Below are 26,134 nucleotides of genomic sequence, written 5' to 3'. Positions count from 1 at the left end.
GTTTGTAATATTTTAAAATACAAGTTTTCCTTTCCATGGTAAGAGAACTGTAAGAAAAACGAATTAATAGTAGTTTTCTACAAAACTTTAGTTTTTAGAAAAATTTTGTGGCGTGCATCATCTGATTGTTACTGAACTCATACTTGAAATTCACTGCCTCATTCAATACTTGTTTATATTTTGCTATATGTCCATCTCCAGAATCTTCCAATGTTCGGTTTTGCAGTCCTTCATAGCTAAACTTATATATTTGACTTGTACTACCGTAACAGATATAAGCCTCACTGCAGAGGCACACAATATTTCGGTGCATCTGAATTCCTTCATGTCTTATCCTAGTACTCTCTCGTTGTGTTTTATGTGCTTGGAGCAGCGTGTACGGGAAAAGACAGTGTTTTTTGGATCTGATAAAAATTGTTTTTTCAATCCTTGTTTCATTTTTCAGTCCTTTCTGCTCGCTTACTGGGAAGGATACATTCATAAAAAGCTTCTTCTTAAGTAAAATAGAAAAAAAAATTGGTAAATTTTAATTTTCTTGAACTAGTTATCCCAGAAAAAATATATCGAAACGTCCATAATACACTTTCAAAATTCTCAACTTGGCGTACTGTAGTTTTGAAAAACCTACTAGTTTTAGCTGGTGCTGTTCTATAGTAGAAGTAACAAGCCCCACTTCATACAAAAGTTATCCACATTTTTTGAATCGCTTGTAGAAGTGAGAGCTGATAGCTCAATAGGTTTTTTCGTCATCAAGATACTTTGTCCTTGTATGCTTTCATCTGTCAATTACTTGATAACCATAGGAAATTTTTGCTAGCAGTTTAATTGTTTCGGCTACTACAAGAAATAAAAGACTGTCATCGCCGTCTTGCCCAGGATCAACAAAAGATTTAAAAAAAAACTGTGGATTACTTTAGGTGGTGTGTATTGTACAAACCGATGAAATTTTGTATACTATTCCCTAGATCCAATTAAAAGTTGAACAGTGGCGCACCTGTTACGTTGGTTAAATTAAAGCTCGATATCAACATTAGTTGCTATTGTTTTAACAAATTGTACGCTTCTGCTTAACTTTTCATATAATCTTCATCTCGGTGCTGTTACCGCCAATATTTTTGAAAATATATGGGAAGTTCGATCATTTCACTTTAAGTTTATCTGGGATATTGAACTCGCCTTGATTCATCTCTAATGTTTTGTTCTAGTGAATTAGAAAAGTAAGGTCTTTTGAAGGGCATTTTCTTCTAACGTGATTTTTCGGGTCTACGTAGTTTTGAATTGATCCCACCAACTACACTTTCAGCTTTTCTCTATATAATATGTATTCGCGAGAGATAAAATATCAATCTTTGAGACTAGGTCTAGCTGAATGACAAGGATAGAATAGAAATCAGCAACCGATTGCTTCAAAAACTGTCTTGCAATGCTTGCGTTAACCATCAGCACTAAATCATTTTTTAAAGATTTTCTACCGTGCAGTAGTTTTTAGTTTCGCATTCAGTTCTGGTTGCTTTAAAATTTAACATAACCTTTTTTCAGAAGTAGGAACTCGATGTTACCTGGCCTTGAGTTTTTTTGTTTCTTCAGTAAAGTACTATCTTTTATACAAGCTTGTGGCCATATCCTGGTATACTTAATAAGGGTAGAGGGGCCTTGCATCAATCCCAACGATTGATTTAGAAAATTTGTTGGATTTTCGAAAAAGTCTTGTTTGCTACTGCTTTCTTGGTGAAACAACTAATAGGTCACCAGTCATATCTTTTCGTACTTTTTCAAACACGTCACTATCACTCAAGAACATGTACCAAGCTAATAGTTGTTGACGTGTGTTGACAATTAGCTTTAACATGTCTATCCTTTTATCATGATAAGTTTCGATAATTTTCTGCATAGCTCAAGAGGGTGGTAACAACATATTTGTTGTTATTTAGTGTAAAAAATTGCGCATTGATTTCAATTTTTCCTTTTCCCAGATAAATTTTAAGTAGTTGCAATTTTCAAGGCCGAGTTTCTCGTTGCTGGTTTTTCAGTTAATCCAGTGTAAAAAAGCTTCTGAAAAGGGTCATTTTTGTCAAGAGCCTTGTATTCTTTAACTTAATGTAAAACTCATCAAACAGCGGTAATAGTTTATTATCGAGCTTGTATAAAACCACTCGACTCAAAAGTATCCGGTCATCTCACTGGCTTTGTAAGCTTTGAGAAAATAGTTTGTTGAAGTAGTTCCACTCAAAAATTTTCAAATGCCCAGAAGCTGAATATCCAAATTTGAGCATAAGGAAAATGGTTGGCCAATTCGATAACTGAAGTTTCACTTTACTTTTTGTTGATGAGGTAGGAAATGAGATACAATTTAATGAGTTTTATATCATATCGGCTACTGTTGAACCAAAAAAGTGATAGAACACAGGTGTATCTCTCTATATGTTACATCAAATCCATCTATTGGTTTCGTGAATACAAAAAATTAATGGGTGATTTTTTGCGTTGTTCTTTTCAACCAATTTTTCCAAATTTGCTTCAACTTAAATTATCATAGTTGTTGGATTTTTTTCTCACAATATGGGCGTGTCAATCAAATTGGATGAAATTGACACCAACAGGAGCTCATATTTCCCGCTCCAGGTTGTTGTTTTTGTCGGTCTTAATTCTTCAGATGGTTCGCAAATTGATTTAAAGTCAAAAAAGAGACTTTTTTGATTAATTTTTGCTGTTTGGTAAATTCAATTTTGAACTTCATACAATTTATAAAAGTTTTTGGGATAATTTTTTTGTACTCTGTTAATGAATAGCAGAAGATTAAAATTGTGAGACTTATTGAAATGTTAATGCAAGCTGGAAGTCGAAAGGTTTTGAACAAGTCATCGATTTTTTGAACGTAGATAATTTGATAATTGTATCGCAAAAATTGTACTGTATTCGTTTATTTACCGCTGTTTCGCCAAGCTAATTTACCCATAAAGGTTCCTTCTTATATTTTTATATCTTAAATGTAGATAGTTTTTTTCTACTTAATTGCATCTACAAATTTGCATCTACATATTTTGTTAATTTATTCATCGAAACCCCACGGAATTATTTCGGACCACATCCCAGTTTTGTATGAAATTTTTAACAAATTCATCAAATATCGTCAAATTCTGTCTTAAAATTAAAAATTAGCCTTATATTATTCAAGAACGTATTTTACAATAGTGTTTTGATGATCCTTCATTCAGGCTTTTGCTCAAAGTATATAATTGACGGGGAAACCAACTCAAGCAACTATCGAGCTCAAATTGCCGCGAAGCTCTCACTCTCAATTAGATCTAAAATTATATATATTATATGTATATAGCTAACTGAGTGGACACCCATACAAAAAACTGTTAAAAATCTAATAATGTAGTGTTCAATCTTCAACAACATTGCCTATTGAACCGTCTTGCTTGGCTATCCTTTCATAATTTTCTTAATTTAGGACATGGAACAATCGTATAGAGTATCCTGTGTTTAAAGCAGGATCCTGTGTTTCAAGTTGTGAGTGTAGAGCATCCTGTGTTTCAAGTTGTGATGATTTTATTAGACTTTAGACAATTCAAGGTGAAAACGTAAATGTTTCTGGTCTGAGTTATCAATTCAATTAAGGAAAAAGTAAACTAAATAAAAAAAAATATTAAACAGGTGCTCGATTTGAGAGATTATTTTTTTGCAATTTGCATGTTTAGCCGAGAGAAAAAAATTACTGAAGCTAAACTTGATTTGAGTTTGGAAACAATTGTTGAAATGCTACAATTTTCACCTAAAATTATTTTGTTGTGTCAAAATTTACGTGAAGCCCATTCAGTTGGAAGATGGGAGATTAAGCAGAGCCCAAGAAAGATTAAGCAGATCGAACTCAATAATCAACAATTAGTGCCTATTGAACCGTCTTGCTTGGCTATCATTTCCACCAATGCATATATTTTTTTCTTTGATTTTTTTAGGATTTTGATTGAGCAAGATTTTAGCTGGAAATTTTGGTTCTAGAAATAGCTTAAGGAATAATCAGTTCTATAAAATCTCGAGCTAAGTCATTAAAATGAAATTGACATGCTGTTTTACATTTCAATTTTTAAAATAACAAAATTGGTTTTGATCTGCATTTTAGCCTTTTTTTCTTTTAATTTAAAAAGGTAGATTTATAGAGGGTCGAAAAGTTTTCGGAAAAAAATGAATAAAAAATATCATGAGTCAAAAACAGTTTTGTTTCAAATTGCTATCAGACAATCATTTTTTAACTCATGGTAATTTTACTTCATTAATTGGAAGCTCAAACCTTAAAAAATATGGATTTTTTTTTACTGTTTTCTTACAGCAATTTTAGAAACTTTTTTGAAAACCGACATTGAGAGATAAACGTTCTGATGTTTTTATTAGACTTTGGTCGATTCAAGTTGAAAACGTAAATGTTTAGGTCTGATTGATCAATTCAATAAAGGAAAAAATTTAGTAAACAAAAACATTATTCAGCAGGTATTCGATACAAGAGACTATTCTTATTGGAAATTGTCTGTTTAATAGAGATAGAAAAATTCCTGAGCTAAGTTTGTTTTGAGTTAGGAAAGATTTGTTACAATGGTACAATTTCCAAGTAAAATTTATCTGTGTCAAAATTTATTCAGAATGGGTTCAGTTGGAAGACAGCAGATTAAGCAGAATCCAAAAAAGATGTTTCAATGCTTATTTCAATTTGACTTTGTTAGGGTTTTAATAAAGCAAAATTTTTGCTAGAAGTTTTGGTTTTAAAAAATAGCTGAAGGAAAAATCAGTTCTATAAAGTCTCGAGTTAAGGCATTAATATGAACTTGACATGCTTTTTCACATTTGAATTCCAATTTTTTTAATTTACAAAGTTGGTTTTTGATCTGAGTTCTAGATTTTTTTTCTTTTAACTTAAAAATTTAAAAAATGTAAATTTATAGAGGGTAGAAAAAAATGGAAAAAAAAATTGTCTGAATTGATAGAGATTTGAAAACAAAGTATCTTTTCTGTGTTGGTTTTTAAGCATAAAAACTTCCATCAGAAGTTATTGGTGGAAGCAAAGTTCAAGAGTCTGCATTCAATCTATGCACTTACTGAGTTTTGAAAAGAAAAAATTAATGTAGAAACCTTTTCTGACATGAATCGAACGGAAAAATGATACTGTGAATTGTGTGTTTTTGTTTTGGTTAGCATCAGTTTTATCCTAATTTGAAAAATATTTGGAGCTATAGTAATTTCTAAGGAGGAAGTTTTTGATTTTTTTTTTGCTTTAGATTTTAGAAAAAATTGTCAATTTGATACAGTTTTACACCTTTTCTTTTCTGTTTCTGAGTTCATTTTGACTCATTAGTGTTGTACTAGAAGCTTTCCAGTAGAACAGAAGCTAGGCATTGGCTTTCATTGTTCAATTCTACTTGTTGTTCATTGAAGAAACCGGCAAGAAAATTGATAATGGAAAAAATTCGGAAGGTTTTGAGATAACGATCGAAAGTTCTGGTTTTATTTAGATCGCCAAACTAAATTTCAAACCACTCCTATAGATTCTCTTTTTTCATCAGTGGTACGCGCTTATGGCGAGTTTTGAACGTTTTAGCTAACTAAATTATTCTGTTTTAAGCATTTTCTCGAAAAAATCAAGAATGGAGAGTGACTTGGAGACGTTTTGCATGAAAATTTATTGTTAACATGGTAATTTTACCCAAAAATCTGCAGCTCATACTGAACTAAAAAGCTTTTTCAACGAAACATAAAATTGCATGCATAAACTACTTTTTTGTATGCTGACCGTTTACGGACTAATTCTACGTGGAACTGTAAATTTTTTGCTTAACTGACACAGTTTTCACCTTGAATGCATTAACTCTGTTTAATTTTCCACTGAATATGGGTTCACTAGCGATACAATACTTCTAGCAGAAAACAAGAGAGGTTAAAACACATGACATTACTGGAACGATCAAGATAGGGTATACTGTAAAATCAAAAAATGGATTTCGAACAGTTTAGTCGAGGTTTTGGTTGAGTTTTCTTTCAATTTTTTTAGATATGTATTGAAGGTTTTGATAAATTGTGCGATCTTAACAAAAATGAGGAGCTCTCTATTTGATTTTGGCTATCACTAGAGCTGGAAAAGAACTCAGATTCGAAATTGAAGAGCTCGAAACGGACTCAGATTCTTGTTATTTTTCTTTGGCTTCCAGTAAGCGTGCAGAATGGACTTAAAAGCCTAGCAAAGTTTGTCGAAACGGTTTTGAGCAGTTTCGAAAAACAGTTATTTCCCGTTTCTTTTGCTCCAAAAACCAGACATATCATAAGAGAGTACCAGGAATAGTCAAGGAGGAATTCAGATACGCCGAATTATTGTGCCTCTGCATTAAGGTTTTTAACTATTAATATAGCAGAAGTTGAAACTCTATCAGAATTGATATTGAGAATAATGAAGAATTATGAAGAAAAGAACAATTTGTTAAAACAATTGCAACGGAAATTGATATCAAGCTTTAGGTTAAGCAACAGAAAACCCTTTACACCACAGTTCAACTTTTCTTTGAACCTTGGAATAGTTTTTTTTAAAGTTTTTTGAGTTGTTTAATACTCACCACGTAAAGTATTCAACAGTTTTGTTAATTCTTTTGTTAGGCTAGGCAGGCCAATGATAGAAAACCACTTTGTTGGGGTAGCCATAACATGAAATTGCTATGAAATAGTACCTATGAAATAGTTTCTTCAAGTATTGGACAGATAAAAGAATACAATGACAAGGTATTTTGGTGACGAAAAAACCAATAAAGATATCAGTTTTACAAGAGACTGAAAAATGTAGAAAAAGACTGGTAACAAGTGGATGGCGTTAATTTTACTATAGCACATCAAGATCCGATGGTAGTAGGGCTGTTAATACTATGTTATGGCCAGTTGAGAATGTTAGAATTGTGCTCTGAATTTTTCCATGAGTTTTGCGAGGTTACCAATTTCCTAATGAACACAGATTCTATTTGACTTTATTTGAGGAAGATTTAGATTAAAGTTTTTTACCAGTAAGCAATTAGAACGGACTGAAAAATAACAAGGAGCGTCGAGAAAGGTTTTTGAGCTGACTCGAAAACAACCTATTTCCCCATATTTTCTGCTCGAAACACCAACACAAGACAGAAGAGCACCAGAATTAATTTGTCAGGGAGGATTCCAGATGCTCAGAAACATGTGCCTCTGCAGTACGGCTTCTTACTGTTACATTAGTACCAGTCAAGAGTTTACGTTAAGCTATAAGGGACTGCACAAACGAACATTGGAAGATTCTGTAGATGGATCTATGCAAAATTTCGATAAGTATTGGATGAGGCAATGAAGTTCAAGTCAACTAATAAAGTGTTTTGTTTTCAATTCTTAAGCATGCAAATCCAACTTAAAAACTAACTAAAAAGCATAGCTGTTTTCACCTTAAACGGGAAGTTGAATGTGATGGAATTCATACTAAACAACGTCTAAATTTGAAAAAGATTATGTAGTAAATAGCATACAACGCACTAATTTGATACATTTTCTCAGTAATCAATTTTTGTTATCCCAATTTTTTAGGCGCCGCGCTTAGGTTAACAGATCAACATCTTTTTCTTAAAAAACGGATTTTTTTTCCAAGATCAGTTACAATCAATAACGCTCGCCTCATTTTTTCCCAAAAACTAGAGATTTCTAAGCAAAAACACCAAAAATTCGTTTTTTTTTACCATTTTCCTGCTTTGATACGTAAAATGAACTTACTATCTTTCTATCTGCAATTATGAAACCAATAATTTTTCTTAATACATGTGTTGTGTCAATATCCATAACCTATCCTAAGTCATTGGGAAATCTATTCCTTGTCTTTTTGTGTAGGGCGATGACTGATATCTATAGCCTAAACAAATACATGGGGAGCCATCAGAGGTACCCGCGTTTTGGCTGCGACATATAACACTATGGTTTCTCCATGAAATTTTTTTCCACTGGCCACCCAAAGGGTCTATTTGATACATAAACGCCTCATCCATTTTTGGCTAACCAATCATTAGAATTTTTCTTTTTGTCTTCGGTATCAACTTACTCTAACTTTGAGAGTTTGCTGCCCGCTGAAAATTAAAAGTCAAAACATTCCGTAAAAAACGCTCGAAAAAGCGCCAAAAAGTTTTTGAAATCTCCCTGCACAAGAACCCAATGAATGAAAACTTGTCTTAATTTATCTGAACTATTAACATTCTTCTTCAATGTTTTCTTGAAAACTTTACAATTCGTTTTTTTGCCTGGATTGACTCAGTCAAATTTTAAAATCTGTTAGAGAAAGAATGATTTTTTTTTCTATTTTGAAATTTGAAATAAATTTTAAAATGAATAGCCCTTTTTAGATCTCACGTTTTTAGGATAATTGGTTCGGGCAATTCAGAATTGGGGATGAAACAGAAGATGATATAATAGGTCGCTTATTGGTCTTCACATAGCGCAAGAATTGAATTAGCAACGACTTGTTGATTGTGTCAGTTTTCAAACGCGTTATTTTGTTTTTCAATTGTGTGCAACTAATATATTTACTGCAAACTTGATAGCATCTTTAACAGATGAAGCCATAAACGAAAAATGTATAATTTCGGAATTTCACACAATCTGATCTCGCTAAGTCCGATCTTGCTCCAAAAAAAATTTAAATATTATTCGCGATCATCTCTTTCCGACTTCACAAATAATTTTTTCAAAGGCTAATGCTGGTCGATTTCAGGAATGTATTTTTCAATAGATCGAAAATTTACCTAAATCGAAATTTTACCTAAAGTTTTTCCGGAGAAAAATACACGTCTGTTTTCGTTTTTAGGTTTCTCAAGGCTAAGTAGAAGGATTTGACTTTTACCAACTTCTTTTTTCCTCATTTCACAGAATTTGCGTTTCTATTCTGAAATTTTTTAATGAATTTTGGTATGTTCCCAATTGAATCCTCAATTGCTTATCTGTTTGTTCTCTCCCTCAGTAGCTTCTAATAAGGGCAAGTTGTTTCTGGTACCAAAGATTACTTTAGACTGTCGATATTATTACCAATTGAAATTGATCGATCCAGATGTTCCAACTTATAGGTGGTTCCACGATGTAGTTCGGCCAGAGTGCTGGTAATTCCCGTAAGTTAGAATTAGTTGAATGCGCCATAATAAATTATAGAGATTCTATGACTATCAAATTACAAAAGAATGAAGTAAAAAATAGGTTGATTTAAATCAGTTTCTTTTCTATTCATTTACTTAAAAAATGAAAACTTTTTTTTTTCACTAAATCATTTTTATTGATTTCTTGGTTAACTATCGATGTTAAAAACCAACAGCAGTCATAGCAGGATCAAAGGCGCCTAAAAACGGGCTGCAAAGTTCCATGGCGTTTTCGGAATGAGATTTCATTTGGTTGTAAATGTAGTAACTTTTGCAGTGAATGGAATCTAAATTGCAAACAGTTTATTATTATGATTATTATTAGAAAATTGTCACGGCGCTCAATGGACTTCGGATAGACACGCATTGGCTGGTTTCTGATTACTATAAAGATCAAAACTAAAATAACTAAAATGCATTATCACAACAGTGGGAAATAGTTGAAGCCATCAGGCAAAGCATTGTATGCAGTTTTGATGTTCATTTTTGTGGCCAAGTTTTTGATTTTTTTTTCACATTTTTTGTCATTACGGCAGCAGCTACTTTTCACTGGTTTTCTCTTGTGCTCGCACAGTGCAATTTTGCCCTTGTGTAACAAATTTATTCTAACCTTTTGGCTCTCGGTTACATCAGTTTAGCAATCAAATTTTCAACCAATTGGTTTAAGTAACCCAATGAATTTATTGTGCCAATCCCTGTTTTTCTTCTGGTGAAAATATATATGATTGTTTTGGGAATAATGAAAAAAATAATGCATAAGTTTGTTGCGAGTGTGTCCATATCAGTTTGTTCCTCTGTCGTTGAATTTCTTTCGGATGGAATACAGCCTCTCTAAAGTGAGGAGGAACGTTGAGATCACTTTTGCCACCTGCAGCATGTTTCCAGATTTCACGCGTGACACTATTTCAATCATGTCTGTGTCCCAACTAACTATGATCTCCGAAAACAGTTTGTTGCTCGTTACAGCTCGGGAAATGTCGGTGTAAATGTGGCGGTCCTTCGATGCGACAATTCCGTTAATATCTGCGAATTGCAACTCTCGTAACTTGATCAGTGAAAAGGCACCGCCTGAAAGATACCTGTTAGGTCGACCGATGAAATTTTTGTTAAAAAATTCAATCGCGTCATCTGGTCTAGACGCAAAGTCGAGCGCCTGCGTCATTGAAACTGGTATGTTTGATACAGTAAGCACTGCCCGTTTGGGCGTGTTACAAGTCAAATTGAGGTACTCGCTGCGAGCGTAATTGACTGGCGCTGCTATTACTAAAACGTAAAAGGTGTGTTTAGTCACCGATCCGCTTTTGTCCACAACTGGGTACTGAGCTGGAAATTCGAACATGTCACAGTGAAGACTTTGGTTTTGTGAAGTCGTAGTTTTTGTCGCGGACGTCATATACATTTTGCTGCAGGAACAGTATTTGTAGAAGGAAAAACTACCCGACCTGAACTCGGTTTTGTTGAACTCAAAGGCACTTAAAACGATGGTGCTTTCCTGATACAATCCTTGGGGGGTCTGAACGAATTGGAACGATGTGAAAGAGCGAGTCGCTCTCGTCCAAACGGCCATCAAATCCTTTACAACAACGACACACAGAACCGAGGCACATCCAACCGCCAACAGTGTCGTCACCACATTTCTGGGGTTCACTTGAAAATATATCATCAATTGGTGCTTCCTAATGTTGCCTGATGGGAGAAGCAATTTTAAAAGTGCGGAATAATAAGATCAATAATACGGAACATTGATTAAACAAAGTGCGAAACTGTTTCACTTCCAATCGGAGTTTCAGTTAAATATCTTGGTTTGGTTGCAATTTATTATTATAAAAACCACCTGTTTTTGAAAAATGAAGATTTTAAAAATATAAATTTACATACAGAAAGAATATTTTATACTGCTGCGAGGGTTGTTAAAGGAATATTAACAACATCTTAAAACAGTCAAAAAAACTAACTTCCGGTTTGTTCGTTCATAAAAAGTGCAAGGTTCAAGATAAGACCTTCGCACGCGCAATTCGGTACTGGCATTCGGCTCTCAGCGCTTAAACGTTTCATTCGGAAAAGTCTTTAGTGTGACTTTTCGGATTGAAAACTTCTGCCATAGCGGAAAAATTTGTATCGACACGAACATCACAAAATAACATTTTAGGCGCTTATTGGAAGATTTGACCTATAATTTGTTTTTTTTAGGCTGGCGCTTGCTCTTCAAAACTAAAATTTTAGGCTTCAAATGAACCTATGAAATGTTTTCAGGCCAGTGAACTTCTACCAAATACAACACTTTGGGTGGTAGGATTATCGAAACCTAAAATAGGTCGTTTCTCACATTTTATACAATTTGTATCACTGCAAATTGCAATCATCATTGACAAAACTAAGATTTCAATCAATTATAATCAATTTTATACAGGCGTATAATTTTAGGCACTAAATTTTGGCAAAAATTTATGCAATACCCAATTATGAACTAAAACTGATTTTAAATTCTAAGAGATTTAACAACAGCCAGAAAAACCTTATTTTGTCTAAAAATAGAGAAAATAGTAAAAAACAACAGATTTTTACTGTAAGAAATTGTTATCTTTTTCTAAGTACAAACTGAAATTTAAGCAATGAAAATAAACAACCCAAATCAAAAATTAGTCTGAAATTATGCAATTAAATCAAAAAAACTTCAAGATAAGTCAGATTTCATGAAAATCGTTAAATTTGTCAAAACAAGCAAATTTTTTTCAGTTGCATCAAGTGACATTCAGAAAATTGTGAGAACGAATCAGATTTTATGCAAACAGGTTGGTTGTTATTAGAGACTGAAAATATGTGCTTCTTTCCGCCTTATTGAAATTTTTCGGCAGTTACAGTTGATTTAAATTTGGCGCTATGCTTTCCGCCTAATCCGTTCATTAAAATCTCACTTCTCATTCCGCACACGCTGAAGCGACCCAAATCTAACAATTTAGTGTGTTTTGTTTTTGCTGCGAGGATTACTGCTGAATTGCCCTGTGAAGACATTCTTTTTTAAAATTTAGAAGTTATTACCTCAATTTTAGAAGTAGTAACCCAAACGTTTTACTAGTAAATTTTGTCATTTCCTAATGATTTTCCGATTCGGTTCTGGCGCGGTTTGGCTGTTTTGACTATTTTGCAGCCAAATCTTTTGAGCTTTGGTGATTTCAATTTGTATGACGCATGTATTTAATTAGTATAATAATCTTTAAGTAACCTGTATAATCTTAGAAGAGAAACGACACATTTTTTTTTCGAAGTTTCGAATCAATTAACTGTAGTAAAATGTGCAATCTAAAAGATAGTTGGCGCCGAATTTTGGCACAACCGCAATGATCAAGATTCCAAACTTCTCTGAATTAACAACAACAAACAATTTTGAGATGTTAACCCATGCGCAGCATTTTAGTCAATTTAATGCATCGTATACAGCTGTACAACATATTCTCTTATTAATTTGAAGCTTCAGTTTTCATTTCATCGCTTTCAATATCCCGCCGGATAAAAATAGCTTAGTTTTTTATATTGTTCATAAGTTGCATTTGTATGATTTATAGTTAAAAATACTCCATTAATTGACTTGACTTCAAATTTACTCTCTCCAATTCCTGTCGATGCTTTGTCATCAACCCATCTTCAGTGTCTTCCAATGTTCGTTTGTTCACTCTTTTACTACTAAATTTACACTTCGGACTTAAATTTTCATAACAACAACAAATATTACTGCAAAAGCACAAGAATTCAGTGCATCTGAACTCCCCTTGAACAGTCCGGGTTCTCTCTTATCGTTTTTTCTGCTTGGAAAATAAATTGTATCTGAATCTTCTCGACAGTCCTTGTTTCGCTTCTCAACCCATTCTACGCGCTTGCTTGGAAGGTCCAATCACAAAGCTGTTTGTCTGCGAAAGCCAAATAGAGAGAACCTGTGTCCATTTCGAGCTCTTCAAACTTGTTAACGTCACGAAACCATCGAAAAAAAAGTGTATTTAATTTCCAACTTTCTCATGTTTGCGTACTCTACTGTAGTATAAATAATCCTATTATGATTGGTTCACGATGTTCAATAGTAGATTTAATGAGCTTCCCTCCATGTTTTCCTTGAGCTACACTATTGGGTCTCTTGATGAACTGGTTTTTAATAGCTTACGGATTGTTTCGTCTCCAAGAACGTCGTACTCTGTCAACGTATTGCTTGATCGATCTGTCCATTCTTTGGTAACCATTGGAACTACTTACTAACAGTTTCGTTGTTTCCGCTACCACAACAGTTAAAGAACTATCGAAAGACTAGAACACTTTACGTGGTGTGCAATGTACAAATCGATGAGTTTTTTGTGCACTTAGGCCTTGATCCAAAAAATACGTATGTATTGGTTAATTTGAAGCTCAAAATCATCATTCATTTCAGTTGTATCAACAAAAAATCCCGCGAATGTGTTCATATATTCCTACAATAATGAGCATAGCATGTGTGAGAAAATACATCACAAGTTGAACATCGAAAGCATTTGAAAAAGTAAACGATTTTATTGACTTGAATAACTTGATTATTGCGTCTTAGAAGCGTCATTGTATTCTTTTACTTATCGATAGTTCTCCGAACTAATTTTTTCACAAAGTCTCCATCTTCAAGGTCAAAATATAGTAGATTTATATGTTTTTCTTTACTACATCTTAATTTTGGGCAACTTATCCACGAAACTGCAAAACTCACGACCCGATTTTTCAAAAAAACCAGTTAAGTTTCTCGATGTGGCTATTTCAAGATTTGTTGTTCCATGCAAATGATTTCCCGAAACAAACACAAGTTTTCGTTGTATAGTTGTTGCCTTGTACCCAAAATAAAACAGTTAAGCTGATAATTTCTCAGAATTATTTCGGAAATTATTGCGTCTGGATATCACATGGGAACGTTTTTAGGCAATGCAGCCCAAACGTCAACTAGTCAGATTTTTCAATTTTATTGATTTTTTGATGCTAAAAAAAACTTACAATTTGACCATTTTGCAGCTGTTTATGCTTTTCGTTCAATTTTTTTGTATCTGATATAAAAAAAATTTTTGTTAATTAATGTTTCAAAAAATTATTTAATTTTTTTAATTGTTTCAATCTGTTTGAAATATGACTTTATTGGTATAATAATTTGTATAGTGGGAGCTTTATTCTCAATGTTGTTACATTGGAATTCTTCAGTCCCACGTAATTTCTACTCAACATGAATTACTAACTATGCAATGGATCTTATACGATTGTGCATAGTACTTCAATTAATAGATTCAATACTTCGTAAAACTAATTTGTCGCACGTTTTAGTGCATTTTATCTACTAACTTTATACAGGTTGTTTAGACCTTTTTATACACACTTAAGCTCATTTTATACAGATTGAAAACACTAAAAAATCAAAAAAAAATTTCGTCAAACTTTAAAAGATGCAAGAAAAAATGAAGTTTCGGATACGTGTTTTTCAGCATCAACCATTATTTATGGTTGTAAAATAGTCAAAACAGCCAAAATTGTCAAATTGTGAAAACTCCCAAAATTGGAAAGTAAATTGAAAATGAAAAATGAAACTGGTCTAACGTTTGGGTAACTACTTCTGAAACTGAGGTATTACCTAACTCTAGAAAAAAAAGCAATTTATTTTTTTGAGATTTTGACGAAATCATTAGATGGAAAAGATAGCACCAAATGTGAATACCCTGTATCCGGGAATTTTCATTAAAATTTCGTTGAAAGAATGACTTGCCGGTTAATTTTTGTGATCTGAGATTTTTGAAAGAAATTGTAAAAACAATTTTGCGAAGCAAAAATAACAGCCAGTTTGAATAGTAACAATTTTCGGGGCATGCGGGAAGCCAACTTTGTTTTTTAAATTCGGCATCGTCATTACCCAAAATATTTTCATATGGTGCTATTTTGAGGAATTTTTTGATCCACCAATAACTTTTTAGATTGAAATATCTTTAAAAAGTCCTACCGCCGTCAACGTGAGTCTTGAAACGCAAAATTTTTCTGAAATAATGGTTTTTGTTTCTTCCATTGAAATTGGGGAGGAGCTTTGTATTGAGTGAGTGTTTTAGTTTTGTTTTCACGCAAATCAGGTACCAGAAATAATCATCGGAATGGGTAATATCGGAATGGGTGATATATCATATAAAAGTACTTTCAGTCGTAAATCGAACAACGCTAGAAGTTTTCGAAAACTTGTCTCAGTCTCGAGAAAAACTGGTTCGAATTTTTTGAGATTCTATTTTTTGAGCGAGTCACGATCATGCCTAGTTCATTTATTTTACAAGCAATTGTTTTGTTTTGATTCTCACCACCCACTAAAAAAGACACTAATTTCATGAAAAAAATTTGATATAGTCGGTCGGAACATTCTGCGCTATTTGCACAGCAATTGTCAATCCTTGTTTTTTTTTGATTTTTCTAGTAGTCAGCCTTCTTCTTTTGGCATTATTAAAGATTGCACCAACGTAAAACAGTAGTTTCGATAAAAAAAAAAGACTTTTTTAAAAGTTAAAACAAGTTTAAGAGAATATGGTTTTTTGTTACTATTATGGCTCGCAAAATATTTGTAGTAAACTATTTCCCTATTCGATTTCTTGAAGAAAATGAAGACTTGACAAAAAACTGCTGCTTTTACTGCTACTTTTTCCATATTTCACAAAACGATTTAATCAGTTGTGCAAACTCGCCTGCAATTATTTTCACAAAAAAACTTGTTCACAATATTTATGACTAAAGTCCGCGAATCAAGTTTTTCATTCTAAGGAGTATATGATGATTTAAATTGGCTGATCTATAAAATACAGAAAGTTTTTTTTGAAGTCATCCGTGAAAGAGCCATTGAACGCTTAGGGTCACTCGGACATTTTTTTCTCAGGAATTCGACCCCGTTATCATTCAAAGGGCCCCCTTTGATACTCTTTCACGACATATATTTTCGGCCAACAGACCCTAAAATTCTTTAGTAGATACCATAGGAGATTGTAATGTAGATTCAAAGTAGATCCAGTCTTTATCGCGATTTGGGAGAAATCGAAAAATCTAATTGGTCGACCAAAAAAGGCCTCAAAAAATTTAGAAAAAAAGTTCTCCGCCATTGAGAGAACCTAGATTCGCTATTGCATGTACGCCTGGACAGGAGTGGATCTATGAATTTCTCGAGGGGAGGAAGTTTTCAAAATTTTGAAGAGTGGGTTTAATCCATTTTTTAGGTCGACCAAATTGATTTTCCGATCGCTCCCAGGACACTATAAAGATCCTATTTTGACGCAGATAAATTTGAAAAAACAAAACCGCTGTCTTTGGGTACTTTTTGGAAAATTTCGATCAAAAGAACTTTTCTTCGAAATTAGTATATAATGGTGCCGAAGGCGTCTTTAGACAGTTTTTAGGGTTGGTCGGCCAAAAATGGATGTTATAACAGAATACCGAAGAGGGACCCTTCTGTTGGGTGAGAGCAATTTTGATAAATCAGAAAGCTAAAAGTACGCTGATGCTAATAATCTTCCCAGAAAAGAATAGCAAACTATAATGGGGACAAAGTCTTTTTGTTTTTGTTCTTTTTTGACTTATCAGACTGTCTGTTCTTTTTATTTTTTACCTGGTATATTTAAAATAGATTTTTTTGTTTTATTAATTCTCTCTATTTACGATTTTTGGTCGTTTGACTTTTGATAATCGCTGGTCTTAAGTTTTTATAATAATCTGAAAACTTTCGAAAGTAGAAGGTGAATGAAAGTTTATTTTGCGTAATTGCCCAGTTTAGAATATATTTGGATAGTATTTACATCAAGTCTGACTCACATAAAATGGTCACCAACCAGTATTTTTGCTAAACTCTTCTCATCAACCTGTGTCATGGTCTATCAGCGATCAGAATATCTCTCAGCAATGCCTTGATTTTTTTCTGGATGTCTTTTTTTTGGATATGTTTTCGTTTAATGGTTTAGTCTCGGCTCTTGGATCAACGTGACAGTTTTTATCTTGTCGTTGCTTTGAATGTTTAGTTGTGGTATCCTTGCACATTTCGATGTTCATACATTTTCCTTTTGTATTCCAGTTTGTTGATGTAAATTATTGCTTGCGTTGTTCTGTCCAGGTCCTTCGCTTTGGGTCATACCAGGACGAACAAATGTTTCAGCTCTCCTCGGAAAGTCTCGAACGGCTTTGGTAGCATCTGATCGGCATTGATTTAACTTAACTCGATTCACAACAATAACTGAGACAATCAAGACAACAAAAACAAGTAGAGCAGCAATAGCAATCAAAATGTACATGTATTTACGCAATTGGTTCTCGGAATAGCTCGGAGGGTCTTTTGCAAATGGAGTTGAGGCCACGTCCCCTAGTCGGATGAAGTCGGAATGGGTCTGTTGATCCCCGATGGTGTAGGGAATTGAATTCCCGTTCTTTTTTAAGTACGTATCTTCTAAAATCAAAAGCGATTCATTTTTTCTACTTTGGAGTATGTATTAAGAGATCTTATAAACCCGATTGCTTGCTTAAAAGACTAAAAGTCTTTTGTCCCTCCTCCTTGAGGGTGGGACGGAAGTATGGAATAAGACCATCGACTGTATTTGTCATATTGAAGCCTTTACAGCTTTACATTTTTCACTAACAACTTTTCATAAAAATAAATTTAAGACTTTTTTTATTTTATATATTTTTATTTATTTTTTATCAAAAATGTTATTATCTCATAAAGTTTTTCATCTTTGTTTTACTTGCGTTGTCACTTTTGTTTTCTTGGCTTAAAAGTCTCATTTTTTTGTTTAAAAAAAGTCAAAATTTTGTTAGTGCTTCAATGAAACTAAACAGTCTTGAATTAAACTTGTATCGACATCTTATGTTATGGCTTCTGATTCTTTCTCTATCTAATTTTTTATTCATTAATAATCAAGAGGCAAGTCAATAAATATCAAAACTAAAGCGGGTTTCCCGCGGAAAACGAAGAAATTGAAAAAAAAACTTATTCCTTGAAATACTTTTACAACAAAAAGTAGCAATCAATGCTTTTTGTGTAACAATCGGGTATTTGTTCGGGCCGACTACATAATGGGGATCAACTTTGTTTTCGGGTAGTTTTGATTCACTTGTTTTTTTATGCAAAATTTGGTCGAGTGATGCATACCTTTTGAAACAAGATAGTCGTGAATTCAAAAAAGTGCTTTTTCTTCCAAACTTGAGTTTTTGATCTTTGAAAATTTTGAGACCATTTTTTATTGGCTTTATATCGTAAGCTTTGCAATTTATTTTCAACGTCTCCGGATTTTCTAAAAAGGGGACGTTTTTTCCATTTGAAACATGTGCAGTCGCAGTATCCCCTACTTTACTTGTAAAGCGCAACTAGCTCTAAAATCAAACCCACATTATCATAAATACGAAAGTTTCTTTCGAAATTTTTTGATCTCGCCTGCTTAGAAAAAAACTTCTTTTTCTTACTGGAGTGGATCTAGGAATTTATCGATGCGTGGGGGCGGATTTTCAAAAAAAAAAAATGAGGAACTTTTTTGGTCGACTAAATTGATTTTCCGAGCTCTCTTAAAACACAAAAGATACCTTATTTTGACATTTTTCTTTGCATTTTTGTTTAAAAAAGTCCAAAACGCCATTTTTTGTGCCCTTTTTGGGACTTTTTAACCGCGTTTTTAGGGGCAAATTGTACCTCAAAATTAGTACATATTGGCGCCAAAGACGCCCTAAGAATAATTTCAGGGTCGAACAGAACGAAGTCGTGAAATAGTATTAAATGGACTACTTTTTGGATGTTGAGAGTGTCGAAGCCTTGAGAGTACGGCGTTCATTTTAAACCAACTACCCTGAAATCCGACCTTATTTTCATTACAGAAAAGTAGCAAAGCGTGCATTTCAATTTGATTTCATTAAAATTATTTAAAAAACTCCATTTTAAAAATAACTTGCGGGATTTTAAAATATTCCAGCAAGCTTTGACCGCTCATGATTGCTTATTTAAACCTATCGTAGTATCATTTTTTTTACCGTTTGAACCCCACTCTTGTGGTAGTTGTGTGCAGCAAAACGTCTCATTCAAAATTTCTCTAGTAATCTCGAAGTCCGGTTGGAATATGCAGCCGAGAGTGAAATCGTTTTCGGGATGTTTGCCTATGTACACTTCATTCAGCACAAATACCCTGAAGGAGCGAGTGGACTCTCCAACTCTAAAATGAGCTTCATAATGGTAAAAAAACAGTCAAGAAACCAAACAGCAGCTGTGCGCTCGGTATGCACAAGAATTTTGATTGGCTCCATTATCTTAAAACCAAGTGACAATCTTCCCCCTTGAAACGTTTTAGGGGGATGAAGGAGGAAATTTAATTGGTCTTAAAACATGTTATTAATTTTTGGTATCGTAATAAGTCATTTACTGTTGTTTTATATATCTTTTCACTTATCTGCTCACCTCCGTGAACATTTCGGCTAAGGCTTTTCGTTTTTCTTAATTTTTCGTTTGAGTTAATAAACGCCAAAACTTTTTAATGGTCTTTTTGGTTACAGCATGTTTCTCATAAAGTCCGGCCTACCTGCATATGTACCTCTTAGCATGCCGCCAATAGCGCTACTAGAATTGAGCTTATTTTCTCTTATTTGCAAATAAAACTCAAAATGATGTGTGCAGCGTCAAATTGTGTAATTACTTTGATTGCGCATGCTAAATTACTTGCTAGCAAGTCACTAAGCCCTATTTATATTTTATTTTTTATACGCTTGATAGAATGATCGACTACTCGTTCTACAAGTTTTGTGTTTTAGTTAAAATTTTATAATGAGACCAGACAACCAAACTGACTGAGAACGACAATAAGAACAACAAAATTGCTCGAGTCAGGGCCAAACGTTGTGTTCTGAGTTAAGTTTCTCGATGTGGCTATTTCAAGATTTGTTGTTCCATGCAAATGATTTCCCGAAACAAACACAAGTTTTCGTTGTATAGTTGTTGCCTTGTACCCAAAATAAAACAGTTAAGCTGATAGTTTCTCAGAATTATTTCGGAAATGATTGCGTCTGGATATCACATGGGAACGTTTTTAGGCAATGCAGCCCAAACGTCAACTAGTCAGATTTTTCAATTTTATTGATTTTTTGATGATAAAAAAACTTACAATTTGACCATTTTGCAGCTGTTTATGCTTTTCGTTCAATTTTTTTGTATCTGATATAAAAAAAAATTTTGTTAATTAATGTTTCAAAAAATTATTTAATTTTTTAAATTGTTTCAATCTGTTTGAAATATGACTTTATTGGTATAATAATTTGTATAGTGGGAACTTTATTCTCAATGTTGTTACATTGGAATTCTTCAGTCCCACGTAATTTCTACTCAACATGAATTACTAACTATGCAATGGATCTTATACGATTGTGCATAGTACTTCAATTAATAGATTCAATACTTCGTAAAACTAAATTGTCGCACGTTTTAGTGCATTTTATCTACTAACTTTATACAGGTTGTTTAGACCTTTTTATACACACTAAAGCTCATTTTATACAGATTGAAAGATTGAAAACACTAAAAAATCAAAAAAAAAATTTCGTCAAACTTTAAAAGATGCAAGAAAAAATGAAGTTTCGGATACGTGTTTTTCAGCATCAACCATTATTTATGGTTGTAAAATAGTCAAAACAGCCAAAATTGTCAAATTGTGAAAACTCCCAAAATTGGAAAGTAAATTGAAAATGAAAAATGAAACTGGTCTAACGTTTGGGTAACTACTTCTGAAACTGAGGTATTACCTAACTCTAGAAAAAAAAGCAATTTATTTTTTTGAGATTTTGACGAAATCATTAGATGGAAAAGATAGCACCAAATGTAAATCCCCTGTATCCGCGAATTTTCATTAAAATTTCGTTGAAAGAATGACTTGCCGGTTAATTTTTGTGATCTGAGATTTTTGAAAGAAATTGTAAAAACAATTTTGCGAAGCAAAAATAACAGCCAGTTTGAATAGTAACAATTTTCGGGGCATGCGGGAAGCCAACTTTGTTTTTTAAATTCGGCATCGTCATTACCCAAAATATTTTCATATGGTGCTATTTTGAGGAATTTTTTGATCCACCAATAACTTTTTAGATTGAAATATCTTTAAAAAGTCCTACCGCCGTCAACGTGAGTCTTGAAACGCAAAATTTTTCTGAAATAATGGTTTTTGTTTCTTCCATTGAAATTGGGGAGGAGCTTTGTATTGAGTGAGTGTTTTAGTTTTGTTTTCACGCAAATCAGGTACCAGAAATAATCATCGGAATGGGTAATATCGGAATGGGTGATATATCATATAAAAGTACTTTCAGTCGTAAATCGAACAACGCTAGAAGTTTTCGAAAACTTGTCTCAGTCTCGAGAAAAACTGGTTCGAATTTTTCGAGATTCAATTTTTTGAGCGAGTCACGATCATGCCTAGTTCATTTATTTTACAAGCAATTGTTTTGTTTTTGATTCTCACCACCCACTAAAAAAGACACTAACTTCATGAAAAAAATTTGATATAGTCGGAACATTCTGCGCTATTTGCACAGCAATTGTCAATCCTTGTTTTTTTTTGATTTTTCTAGTAGTCAGCCTTCTTCTTTTGGCATTATTAAAGATTGCACCAACGTAAAACAGTAGTTTCGATAAAAAAAAGACTTTTTTAAAAGTTAAAACAAGTTTAAGAGAATATGGTTTTTCGTTACTATTATGGCTCGCAAAATAATTGTAGTAACCTATTTCCCTATTCGATTTCTTGAAGAAAATGAAGACTTGACAATAAACTGCTGCTATTACTGCTACTTTTTCCATATTTCACAAAACGATTTAATCAGTTGTGCAAACTCGCCTGCAATTATTTTCACAAAAATACTTGTTCACAATATTTATGACTAAAGTCCGCGAATCAAGTTTTTCATTCTAAGGAGTATATGATGATTTAAATTGGCTGATCTATAAAATACAGAAAGTTTTTTTTGAAGTCATCCGTGAAAGAGCCATTGAACGCTTAGGGTCAGTCGGACATTTTTTTCTCAGGAATTCGACCCCGTTATCACTCAAAGGGCCCCCCTTTGATACTCTTTCACGACATATATTTTCGGCCAACTGACCCTAAAATTCTTTAGTAGATACCATAGGAGATTGTAATGTAGATTCAAAGTAGATCCAGTCTTTATCGCGATTTGGGAGAAATCGAAAAATCAAATTGGTCGACCCAAAAAGGCCACAAAAAATTTAGAAAAAAAGTTCTCCGCCATTGAGAGAACCTAGATTCGCTATTGCATGTACGCCTGGACAGGAGTGGATCTATGAATTTCTCGAGGGGAGGAAGTTTTCAAAATTCTGCAGAGTGGATTTAATCCATTTTTTAGGTCGACCAAATTGATTTTCCGATCGCTCCCAGGACACTATAAAGATCCTATTTTGACGCAGGTAAATTTGAAAAAACAAAAACGCTGTCTTTGGGTACTTTTTGGAAAATTTCGATCAAAAGAACTTTTCTTCGAAATTAGTATATAATGGTGCCGAAGGCGTCTTTAGACAGTTTTTAGGGTTGTTCGGCCGAAAATGGATGTTATAACAGAATACCAAAGAGGGACCCTTTGATTGGTGAGGGCGTCTTGATAAATATACAGAGCTGAAAGTACACTGATTTTATTAATCTTCCCAGAAAAGAGTAACCAACTATAATGGGGACAAAGTTTTGTTGTTTTTGTCCTCTATTGATTTATCCGTTGGAATAAAGCTAGACTGTCTGTTTTTTATTTTTTACCCGGTATATTTAAAATAGATTTTTTTGTTTTAATACTTCTCTCTATTTACAATTTTTGGTCGTTTGACTATTGATAATCGCTGGTCTTAAGTTTTTATAATTATCTGAAAACTTTCGAAAGTAGAAGGTGAATGAAAGTTTATTTTGCGTAATTGCCCAGTTTAGAATATATTTGGATAGTATTTACATCAAGTCTGACTCACATAAAATGGTCACCAACCAGTATTTTTGCTAAACTCGTCTCATCAACCTGTTTCATGGCCTATCAGCGATTAGAATATCTCTCAGCTATGCCTTGATTTTTTTTCTGGATGTCTTTTTTTGGATATGTTTTCGTTTAATGGTTTAGTCTCGGCTCTTGGATCAGCGTGCCAGTTTTTATCTTATCGATGCTTCGAATGCTTAGTTGTGGTATCCTTGCACATTTCGATGTTCATACATTTTCCTCTTGTGTTCCAGTTTGTTGATGTAAATTATGGCCTGCGTTGTTCTGTCCAGGTCCTTCGCTTTGGGTCATACCAGGACGAACAAATAACTCAGCTCTCCTCAGAAAGTCTTGAACGGCTTTGGTAGCATCTGATCGGCATTGGTTTAACTTAACTCGATTCACAACAATAACTGAGACAATCAAGACAACAAAAACAAGTAGAGCAATCAAAATGTACATGTATTTACGCAATTGGTTCTCGGAAGAGCTCGGAGGGTCTTTTGCGAATGGAGTTGAGGCCACGTCCCCTAGTCGTATGAAGTCGGAATGGATCTGTTGATCCCCGATGGTGTAGGGAATCGAATTCCCGTTCACTTCAAAGTACGTATCTTCTAAAATCAAAAGTTAAAGCGATTCATTTTTTTCTACTTTCGAGTATGTATTTAGAGATCTTATAAACCCGATTGCTTGCTTAAGAGACTAAAAGACTTTTGTCCCTCCTCCTTGAGGTAGGGACGGAAATATGGAATAAGACCATCGACTGTATTTGTCATATTGATTTCACTAACAACTTTTCATAAAAATAAATTAAAGACTTTTTTTATTTTATATATTTTTATTTATTTTTATCAAAAATGTTATTATCTCATAAAGTTTTTCATCTTTGTTTTACTTGCGTTGTCACTTTTGTTTTCTTGGCTTAAAAGTCTAATTTTTTTTGTTTAAAAAAAGTCAAAATTTTGTTAGTGCTTCAATGAAACTAAACAGTCTTGAATTAAACCTGTATCGACATCTTATGTTATGGCTCCTGATTCTTTCTCTATCTAATTGTTTTTTCATTAATAATCAAGAGTCAAGTCACTAAATATCAAAATCAAAGCGCGTTTCCCGCGGGAAACGAAGAAATTGAAAAAAACTTATTCCTTGAAATACTTTTACAACAAAAAGTAGCAATCAATGCTTTTTGTGTAACAATCGGGTATTTGTTCGGGCCGACTACATAATGGCTCTTTTTCCTTTCCCCCCCCCCATCTGCAATTTTGTACATGTAAGTTTGTTGACGACATTGTCCGATTGTTATGAAAATTTACATACAGACTAATAAGGCCACGACAAACATATTTGGTCTTCATACTCAACCTCGTAAAACCACTCGTTACACTAATAAGTTGAAACTGGCATGAGGTGGGGGAAAAGGAAAAAGAGCCCATAATGGGGATCAACTTGGTTTTAGGGTAGTTTTGATTCACTTTTTTATGCAAACTCGCTACCGAAAATTAACGTCAGATGATATCGAGTGATGCAAACCTTTTGAAACAAGATAGTCGTGAATTCAAAAAAGTGCTTTTTCTTCCAAACTTGAGTTTTTGGTCTTTGAAAATTTTCAGACCATTTTTTATTGACTTTATATCGTAAGCTTTGCAATTTATTTTCAACGTCTCCGGAGTTTCTAAAAAGGGGACGTTTTTTCCATTTGAGACATATGCAGTCGCAGTATCCCCTTCTTTACTTGTGAAGCGCAACTAGTTCTAAAATCAAACTCACATTATCATAAATACGAAAGTTGCATTCGAAATTTGTTGATCTGGCCTGCTGGGAAAAAAATTCCTTTTCTTACTGGAGTGGATCTAGGAGTTTCTCGAGGCATGGGGGTGGATTTTCAAAAAAAATGAGGAACTTTTTTGGTCGACTAAATTGATTTTCCGAGCTCTCTTAAAACACAAAAGATACCTTATTTTGACATTTTTCTTTGTTTTAAAAAAGTCCAAAACGCCATTTGTTGTGCCCTTTTTGGGACTTTTCAACCGCGTTTTTAGGGGCAAAGTGTCCCTCAAAATTAGGACATATTGGCGCCAAAGGCGCCCTAAGAATAATTTCAAGGTCGAACAAAAAGAAGTCGTGAAATAGTATTAAATGGGCTACTTTTTGGATGTTGAGAGTGTCGAAGCCTCGAGAGTACGGCGTTCATTTTAAACCAACTACCCTGAAATCCGACCTTATTTTTATTACAGAAAAGTAGCAAAGCGTGCATTTCAATTTGATTTCATTAAAATTATTTAAAAAACTGCATTTTAAAAATAGTTTGCGGGATTTTGAAATATTCCAACAAGCTTTGACCGCTCAAAATTGCTTATTTAAACCAATCGTAGTATCATTTTTTTACCGTTTGAACCCCACTCTTGTGGTAGTTGTGTGCAGCAAAACGTCTCATTCAAAATTTCTCTAGTAATCTCGAAGTCCGGTTGGAATATGCAGCCGAGAGTGAAATCGTTTTCGGGATGTTTGCCTATGTACACTTCATTCAGCACAAATCCCCTGAAGGAGCGAGTGGACTCTCCAACTCTAAAATGAGCTTCATGTTGGTAAAAAAACAGTCGAGAAACAAAACAGCTGCTTTGCGCTCGAATTTTGGTTGGCTCCATTATCTTAAAACTTAGTGACAATCTTCCCCTTGAAACGTTTTAGGGGGATGAAGGAGGAAATTTAATTGGTCTTAAAACATTTTAATAATTATTGGTATTGTAATAAGTCATTTATAGTTGTTTTATATATTTTTTTACTTATCTGCTCACTTCCGTGAACATTTCGACTAAAGCTTTTCGTTTTTCTTATTTTTTTGTTTGAGTCAAAAAACGCCAGAAATTTTAATGGTCTTCTCGGCTAAAACATGTTTCTTATAAAGTCCGGCCTACCTGCATATGTACCTCTTAGCATGCCGCCAATAGCGCTACTAGAATTGAGCTTATTTTCTCTCATTTGCAAATAAC

General features: G+C 33.6%; 1 protein-coding gene across 1 annotated transcript in view; it reads right to left on the bottom strand.

Annotated features, from left to right (window-relative positions):
- Positions 1-23,132: 23,132 nt before the first annotated feature.
- Positions 23,133-26,134, bottom strand: part of LOC134857316 (uncharacterized) — a 10,010-nt gene continuing 7,008 nt past the window's right edge. The window contains exons 3-4 of the mRNA XM_063873708.1: positions 25,531-25,709; positions 23,133-23,758 (exon numbers count right to left, since the gene is read on the bottom strand). Coding sequence (XP_063729778.1) covers positions 23,373-23,758; positions 25,531-25,709 — 565 coding nt within the window. The 3' untranslated portion in view covers positions 23,133-23,372. The remainder of the gene's footprint in view (positions 23,759-25,530; positions 25,710-26,134) is intronic.

This window comes from Symsagittifera roscoffensis, chromosome 1 (genome assembly GCF_963678635.1).
Source record: "Symsagittifera roscoffensis chromosome 1, txSymRosc1.1, whole genome shotgun sequence".
Taxonomy (NCBI): Eukaryota; Metazoa; Xenacoelomorpha; order Acoela; family Convolutidae; genus Symsagittifera; species Symsagittifera roscoffensis.
This window is presented reverse-complemented; position numbering and strand designations above follow the sequence as displayed.